At 33.5% G+C, this 9,629-nt stretch overlaps 1 protein-coding gene across 2 annotated transcripts; it reads left to right on the forward strand.

Annotated features, from left to right (window-relative positions):
- The first annotated feature begins 7,020 nt into the window (after positions 1-7,020).
- LOC110039440 lies at positions 7,021-9,629 on the forward strand. 2 transcript variants are annotated; one of them, XM_020744497.1, is made up of 5 exons: positions 7,021-7,113; positions 7,232-7,334; positions 7,431-7,635; positions 7,994-8,107; positions 9,367-9,629. In XM_020744497.1, exons 1-5 carry the CDS (start codon positions 7,061-7,063, stop codon positions 9,486-9,488), a joined length of 597 nt encoding a protein of 198 aa, XP_020600156.1. In that variant the 5' UTR covers positions 7,021-7,060; the 3' UTR covers positions 9,489-9,629. The 2 variants fall into 2 exon arrangements, with proteins under 2 accessions (XP_020600156.1, XP_020600157.1); XM_020744498.1 differs by having other exon boundaries at positions 7,440-7,635.

Genomic DNA, 9,629 nt, shown 5'->3' on the forward strand with positions numbered 1-9,629 from the left:
TGCGAGAAATGGTAGTTGTTTTGTTTGGGGACTCGGCAGTGTAAAAATCGAGGGAGGGCTCCCTCTCCCTCTATTCACTCTTCTAACCCCCTCTCTCTCTCTCTCTTGTTTCTCTCTCCAACGTTTTAGTGCATGAGATTGACAAGGGTGTTTATGTAAATTTCATTTTTTAATTTGTAAAGTTGCATATTAAGAAAAATATTACATATTTTATAACTACGTGTGAATAAGAGACAAAATTATGAAGGAGAATTATGAAGGAGATGAAAAAAATATATTATATATTTTATAACTACGTGTGAATAAGAAAGATTAGTTTAATGCATAATTCAGTATATGGATGGTTAAGATTAATTTGATGAATATGAATGAATGGTTGTGATGTTTTTTTGTTGGCAGTGATGTGTAAGTTGACAATTGTTTCATTATGATTTTAAGAGTTTATCACATATTCATAAGGATCGTCAATCTTTCCCGTGCTTGAATGAATTGGGTAGGGGAAATAGCTTTTGTAGATATATCTATAATTTAATATTGCGAGCAATATGTTGAATTGAGCTGTAACGACTAAATTATTGAGAAGAATCATAACAAATAAATTGTCACAACATAGAGATTTAATTAAAGGGAACAAAATATCAAATTTAAGTAGTAGTCAGCGAAACTAGATAAGGCCTATGGCTGCTTTGACTAGGAGATGGCATTTGATTTATGTTTTGAGGATCATCAACTCATTCTAAATTCGAGTGAGCCTAGGGTTGTGGTTTTGTTGACAACATATTGGAAGGCCTCCATCCTTTGGTGCATTTGACTGGGCATTTGAGAAGTTGATAATTTAGATTGAGAAGGCACTGAAGTCTTACTAATTATGTAGAAAAATAAGAATAATATAACATACATCATTTATTATTTGTTTGACAAGGCAAGGGAACTCTAAGTATTTGTCAAAGCCATTAGGTCTTAAAATTTTGAAAAATTGAGTTCTCCATGTTGAGTGATTACGTGATATAAAATGGATGCATGTTGATCATATTTAATTAAGAAAGTAAAGAGATGTACCTCATTTTAGGAGAAGAGATTTCAATACTGCTCGGAGTCGTTGGCTATTGTGGCTTCTGTTAGATCCATGAAGCAAGAAGTAGAGGAGAGGTCAAAACTATAGGAGAAAAAATGGGCAAAGAAGTAGACTAAAGAGGCCAATGAAAGGCAGAAGAAGAAAAAAATAGCCAAATATGTGGACTAAAGAGCCCAATCAGGAACTCAAATTATTAAAAATTCTCAATTTGGCATAAGTACATATAATCATAAATAATATAATTGTTTTAAAATTTATTACATATTTACATGCAAGTATATATAGTGTTTGCCAAAACAATGTTTCTAATTTCAAGCAAGCAAATAAGGCCGTCATAACTACTTGACTCAATTGTCAACCTAGTTTGCATTACTTTATTGTACATACCACCCAATTCCTACGTATTAACATATCTAAAAACTATATTTTGTTATTTACATTTTACCATCTAGATCATTTATATCACATACCACCATTTTAACTTCTAAAAAGTGAGACACACCTAATGCATAGGTAAGATGGTATGCATGTAAATCTCCCACATCTTTCTCTCTCTCTCTCTCTCTCTCTCTCTCTCTCACATTCGAGATTGTTTCACAGATTCACACCCATGGAATTGAGCATAAAATAAGAAGAGATGGAGAGAGAAAGAAAATAATGAGCAGTGATGAATAGTGTCATCTTCATAAAATATTTTCCCTGTTTATATGAATGATAGTACAATTGTCATATTATATGTTTGCCCTCTTTCGGAAATGGTCTGTATTAGGATATTTCTCGTATTTTGCATGTATGGGCTTATCGCTCGACTGCCTTCATGCTCGGCCGTCTAAGCTTAGTTGACTTCAGGTTAACAAGTTCAGCTCGATCAGTTTAGATGGTCGGTACGGTTCAGTCGGTAAATGCAACCTGGTTGACTATCAATTCCAGGTGAGATGGTCGCATGTATCTTGTGAATTGGAGCTTCCTTTGGATTGGCTCTATTGAAGGGGGTAGACTATCACATCGAGTAAACTTTCCTACAATAAAAGGCTCGGATGCTTCTCTGTCTTATGTTTAGTTTTATGGCTCGTATTTGAATCGTCTGGTTGTCTTCTTGTCCGCCTCGTCGGTCGATTTTGGCCGGATTAGTTTGGCTCGTAAAATTTTTCTCGCTCGGTCAAAAATAAATTCTAATATATGTATATATGTTTGTAGGTGATGCAGGGCATAGAAAAATGGGGAGCAAATGCGGGCTGGGAACGCACTCCATGGGTGATGGCCAGCTATATATAAAGTATGGATCTAAAACGATATGTTTGGATCCTTTGAGTGGCTTTGTTGGTCAATACTCGTGATGGCCAGCTATTTATACGAGTGGGAACAACGATTGGAGTTATCCCGTACAAATCACTTGCACTGCACCTCCACAACCCCTAATATTATATATATATATATATATTATATATATATATATATATATAATTCTAAAGGTTTATAAGAAAAGTCTACTATTTCATTAGCCTATTATTATAAGAATGATATATTTTAGGAAAAGTTACATACACACCACAAAATTCTTATGTATTTACATATCTAACCCTCAAAGTTTGAAATTTAGATGTAGAACATAGTTGGTGTCAAAAATCTATGCATGAAAAGGAGTATTTTTATTGTTAAAATGAAAATGATTGTGATATATTTGATGTGATTTTGAAGATTTGAATGGTTTGCATATAATTATATAAATATTAATGATTAATTAGGTATTAGATGTGTAAATACATAGGTATTATATGGTACATACGTAAATATCCCGACATTTTAAATACTTCAAGAATAGAGTAAATTAAAGTAGGCTAAACCATCTCGTGTTAGATTAGGAGCTCAGTCTTGAAGATCTTGTAGGTTTCTAAGACTTGGCTAATAATGAGCTAAGAATCTCCATAGACTTTGATTCTCTTGACCCCCATCTGAACAGCTAACTCAAGTCCTTAAATCAAGCCTTCATATTCGACAACATTATTAGTACATGTTTATAATTTCTTTGGTGAGGGTAAAATTATATTAATAGGAAATTGTCGACTTAATTGGCTAGCGGGCTAGAGGTTGGCTATCATGTAGTCATGTCGACATCATTTCATGTTAGCTGACTTGACCTTATTAGATGAATTTAAATAAGTCTAATCTGACATGGCTGATTACACCTTGATTTTATATTTCCTTCTCTAATTAAGCCTATAGGATATTGGCACGTGTCCAATGATGAAACTTAATCTGGCATCTCCAAAGTCTATTTCATGCCGAAGTGTGGCTCGTAAGTCAACTTATTTTCTTTGCAGTAAAGTAATTTAAATTTTCATTCCATCTTATAATGAAACTAATGTTTCAATTGCAGATTCTATCTCTCCAATCCGCCCATGATGCGGATCACAAAGATCATCCAAAGATGCTCCGGGAGACTGAGTTTTATAATGTAACTAACGTTTCAACTTTCTCCGATGCTAGTTTACGTCAGCTAGTTTCAATGCTCATGTGTTGTTATGTTAGCGTCGTTCATATTCTCGATGAAAATTTTTAGTTACAGATCATGGCGACACAAATTCAAACTCTAATAAAAATACAATGCAAATTAATTAGTGATGCCAAATTTAACATCAATTTTTTTTTTTACGCTAATCCGACACTAATTGAGTTTAACATCAGAAAATGACCCCAATTAGTCCGTGCTAATCGGGCAATTTCCTATAGTGATTTTTCATGAATGATTAATAGTTATGAATTCCTTAATACAATCACCTGCAATAGAGTATTGTGTTTCTATATTGGAGGGGAGCAGTTACCAAGTCTTTCACGTAAAATTTGTATATGTAAAACATAATTTCTATTCAATGTATATCAATAATACAAAAAAATGTCCAATTTAGAGGTGTTGAATTCAAAAGTGTCCAGGAAACACAGCAAAAGAGTGAAACGATTCTGTTATGAAGTGATTAGAAGAAAGAGTGAGAGGGAGAGCATTAGTAAACATAGAAAAAGAGTGTTCTATTCATGATATGGACCCCTATTTATAGATTTTTGGTTATAATATTACAAAACTACATATTAGCCCTCTCATTATTAGCTTTTCAGGGGACTTTTTGCTTATTACAGAGTTATTTGCATATAATAAGACTGAGGGCTGATTCAGTCTATGAGGGTTACCGATCACCAGACAAGTCTTGATTCGATTGATATATATTCTGAACTTGTGCTCTCTATCGATCGTCCTGAAGGCTGATTGTCGTTTTGCGGAAGTTTCTTCTGACGATTTCTGTCAATCGTTCGTATGAGATGCTTCCTTCTCTAATATTCATCCAGAAATGATCTTTGAAGACTACGCTCGATTGTCCACATCTTCTTTCTAAACCGACCATCTTCTTTGAGATTCCGACAGACATATTTCTATATGTGCATAATTAGTTCCTCGATTAGCTTGCTCATCAGAAGTTGTGCAGTCCCTGAGGATAAGAGAATTTTTTAACATATATGAAATTATTAAATGATATTATTGCCAATAATGGACTTCCCTGGATTTTCATGCCGGGCTATTATAAATAAGCATCTGCAAAATATTAATTATGTTTATCTTTAAAAAGATAAAAATAAATAAAAATAAATTTCATTCATTATAAATTTATAATATATTTAACTATTGACCATTGATATTTGAAATTTTATTTGGTTGCATTTCTTTTGTCATAGCTATTTAAATTATATTGATAAAATCTAAATTCAATCATAGCAAATGTAGGCTTAATACTTAGTCCTTCATTTCAATAAGTTTGATTAAACCTTACATTATTATGAGTTTTTGTTAATAATTCTTGTAATCATACTGAGAGCGCGGATTCAAAAATATATGCCGTTGAGTGAATACTTAGAAGAAGTTGACCATCTCATCTTCTCTTAATAATTTTCTCTGTGACTTTTATAACATCCAGGGGGTGTAAATGAATCGAACACGAACAAATAGAGTTTGTGTTCGTGTTTGGTTCCTTTGAAATTTAGTTTGTTTGAAATACGCTCGTGTTCGAAATTATTCGTGAAGTCACTGTTTATGTTCGTTTCTTAATGAATGCGCCGAACACGAACTGTTCGCGAACGACGAGTCAGCTTGACATCCCTAATATTAATAGATATAAATAATATATTATATTAATTATATAGCTTATATTATATAAATATATAATATCTATATTAGTATATTACTAATATATTATATTAATATATTATTACTATTAATTTATTATATATTATAATTTCTAAAATTTAATTTTTTTAAATATCATAAATTTTTATATATAATTATTTTAAATTATTTTATATTTCGAACAAAAACGATTCGAACACGAACGAACGCATCACTGTTCGTGTTTGGTTCGTTTAACTAACTACTTATCGAACGAATCGAACACGAACTCATTGACGAACCGAACACGAACACTTCGCGAACAACGAGCTTTTTTGACAGCCCTAATTAACATCTTTAGATTTCTAAATAGGCATTTAATTTAGTTTTTGCTCTATACATTTCATCATATAATGATAATTTTTAATCCGTGTCAAATATTCATAATAATCCTATAAGTGGCGCACATATTTTTTTGTCATAATTAAGCAATAAATCCAAAATCTATTATCTAAAATAATAGAACTCTAGCCTTTTCCTTTAATTATTTTTTTTTTCCAAATTTGAACATGCATAATACATGGTTATATCAAGTGTGTGTAAATCATACATATACGTGCCTGAATACCTTTTAATGTAATGAAAGTCATTGTAAACTGAGTTGCTTGGGGACGCACAACTAAAGGTCTGTTTGGGACAGCTGTAGTTTATTGAATAATCTGCTGATAAGCTAATTAAAAATAATTTGCTGATAAACTATGTTCGGTGGCTATTACAAATTTTAATTTTTTTTGAAAAAGTCAGACCATTGCTAATAAGCTTCCACCGCACCTAGATAGGTGCAGTGTGAAAGCACTTTTTTTCAAACGGGCCCAAAGGCTTCATTTGAGTAGAGGGTGAACTTCTTTTGCATTGTCATGCACCCTAACAGGTATAAAAGTTTTTGTTTGGTGAAACATGATCTCCCCGGCTTCTCCAAAAATTTGTTTCGTAAATTGATAATTTTTCGTCATTTTACATCACAAGTTGTCTTCTCATTTTCCTTCAATGGGCTTAGACTTTCAATATAGCTTAGTTGAACGATAAAACTCTTTCACATTCGTTGGAAAGGAAAAGATATTGCTCATTATAGACATCAGACACGTATAGCGGATGTCCGATTTTTTTTTTTCTCTTCCGCTCTATCCGCTGTATCGCGTCCGTTATCCGTCTGGATATGTTTTTCTTGAAAAGAGGAGATATGTGGCATAAGATACTTTAATCTCAAAAAAATAAAAAAAAAATATTTGGGTGTAGGGCTGTGAATTTAGCTCGAAGATCATTAATCGCTCGAAAAATGATTCAATTTTGGCTCGAATAAAGATTGGATCGAAATAAATGAGCCGAGTTGCGAGCCAAAATTTTAGAATAAATTTTTTTCGAGCCGATTTCGAGCCAACCCCAACTTATCTCAAAATCAAATCCTTGACATCCCTAATGATGTTAAGACAGAAAAGGTAGCGAATTTATCTCGAAAATCGTTAATAGCTCGAAAATTGATTTGAATTTTGGCTCAGATGGAGATCAAATCAAAATAAATGAGTCGAGCTATCAATCAAAATTTTGGATCGAACTTCTTTTTAACCGACCTCAGCTCGGCTCAAAATAGTAGCATTAACAGCCCTATTTGGGTGTTAGATTTCTAAATTCATGACAATTATGTGGTATATATGTAAATAACCCAACAAATCCAAACCGAAAATTTGGGCGGGAAATCGTTCACGAAACTACGCCTCCGGGGATTAAAATATCCCCGTTCTCGAAACTCCGTCTTCTTTAATTCTCCTCACTTCAGAATGAGGCAGTTCGGCCAAGCCAAGCTTCCTGCTTCTTACATCTCCAGATCAAGGTATAAATCACCTGTAATGATTTCTACTGCTACTCTAATGCCCCATTTCATCTCTTACGCTTGAGATTCTATATTTCTAGGGTTTTTTTCTGAGTTATTTGGTGTATCCTTGTTCCAGTTATGTCATTCAAGATCGACAAGTAAAAGTTTCGAAGAAGCCGGTCACTCTGTCCGAGTTCTTAAACAGAAAGCTAGGAAAAACCAGAGGAAAATTATTACAGGTGATTAATGTCTGCTTCTGTAAAATCTCGATCAGTCGTGTATTTAGTAAGTTATTATCCCTAATGGGCAATCAATTGAAAGGGGTTTAATGGCAGGAGAAGCAGATTTCTATTGGATCACTTGGATCTGATAGGAAGGAGGTCGATGGTAAACGGAATGAAGATGGAAGCAGATTAATGGCCGATGATGCATTCTTCCGACAGTTTAATAGGGCGTTAAAGGAGAAGGATAGTTTCGGTAGTGATGAGAATGAGCAGAAGGGTTCAAGGAAAAGGAAAACACCGGTTGAGTTTTCTTCAGGTGCTCCTCTTCAAGGAGCCATTGATTAGGTTTCTTCCACAAATTTCATGTTCTGACTTTCATACTCACTTGTTCAATGCTTTTTTTTTAATCTTTTAGCCATGACATACATTTCTTCTTCTTCTTCTAACTTTTCTTCAGTTCAAATATTTGAGATTTATCAGAATTTAATTTTATTGTACCCTAAATCTATTAAATCCCCCTAAAAATCAGATTTAATAAATCCAAATTTACCTCTAAAAATTAACGAAAGGAGAGATTCATTTTTTTTTAAAAAAAAAAGAGCTTTACAAATTCAAATTCATCATTACCGTTTTCTTAAAAATCTGCTAATTACTCATCTTTTGTTCTATCTTAGGGGATACTGATGGCCACCAAAAGCACTTAGTTGTTCTTGGAGATGATCCGAAGCCAAGGCCAAGGATTCAACAAAAGCTTATGGATCAGAGTGGAAAAACAATATATAATCATTGTGAGAACTCTGAATTAATTTTAAATTCTATAATTTTGGACTATAATGTTTTAGGGCATTTACATACATCATGCATGCCACCCAATCCCCATGTATTTTTACATATCTAATACCTAAACTTTACTTTTTATATTTATACCACTCAAATCTTATATCTGTCATAAAAAAAATCCCAAATTTAATTTTAATAAAGAGGAATAAACCATTTCATTTATAAGTTTTAGATGTGTATATACATACAAATTGAGTGGCGTGTTTGAAAATTTTTCTAATATTGGAAAAATTATTACGGTCGGATCAGATGGATGCGTATGGGTTCGGATTTTGTGATATTTTGGTAATATTGGTGGTATTACAGTGCAAAATACCACCATTACTATTTAAAGACAACCAATCCCTAACCGCCTCTATTGTTGGAAAAATTATTGCATACAGACACCGCATGCAGAGATGCATGTCACTCAATAGTGATCAACAAATCCCTAATGTTCAAATGCATGCATCTCTTCCCTAATTTTCAGATGCATGCATCTCTGCATGCGGTGTCCAATCTACACCGCATATAACGGTAATCTACGGTGATGATGTATTTTGGTGGGCCCCATTTTAAATTTTAAAAAAAAAAAATTGATTGCATTCTCACAGTAGATCACCGTGATCTACGGTGTAGATCGGACACCGTATGCATCTCTGCATGCGGTTTCCATATGCAATAATTTTTTCTAGTGTTGGGGTACGTAGTTTTTTTTTTTAAAAAAATTTGATTGCATCCTCACAGTAGATCACCGTGATCTACGGTGTAGATCGAACACCGTATGCATCTCTGCATGTGGTCTCTATATGCAATAATTTTTCCTAGTGTTAGGGCACGTAGATGCATACCATCCAATTTAGATGTATTTACATATAGCTCCTAAACTTTACTTTTTATATTTATACTACCCCAATCTTGTATATCACATAACAACATCCCAATTTAATTTTAAAAATGAGTAATACACCATTTCATTCTGAGGGAAGGTCGTAGATATGTAAATACATAGGAATTGAGTAGCATGTCTGTAAATCTTCCTAATGGGCATTTACATACACACCACCCAATTCCTTTGTATTTACATATCTATCACCAAAACTTTACTTTTTACATTCATACCACCCAAAACATTACATAAATTGAAATATGTGTTAGATTTGTAAATGCATTGGAATTGAGTGGCATATATGTAAATTCTCCTAATGTTTTTTTCTCTTTTTTTCAGATGCCAGCGGCTGGGGATGGTGGGATGGTGACAAAGAAGGAATTGACAGTGAGGAGGTGGGCTACAATGAGGTATGGGAGGGTGTGGGGAGCACTACACTTGGAGGTTTGGAGTGGCATTGATGAGATTCATGGGGGACTTTATGTTAAAGGTCAGAACTTTTTTTCCTGCACAATCTAACTTGTTGGACGCTTGTTAAGGGATGTTAATTTGCATTAATGGGATCTGTTTGAATTTGACATGAATTTGACATGAATTTGACA

The sequence above is a fragment of the Phalaenopsis equestris genome, unplaced genomic scaffold, assembly GCF_001263595.1.
Source record: "Phalaenopsis equestris unplaced genomic scaffold, ASM126359v1 Scaffold000002, whole genome shotgun sequence".
NCBI classification, from domain to species: Eukaryota; Viridiplantae; Streptophyta; class Magnoliopsida; order Asparagales; family Orchidaceae; genus Phalaenopsis; species Phalaenopsis equestris.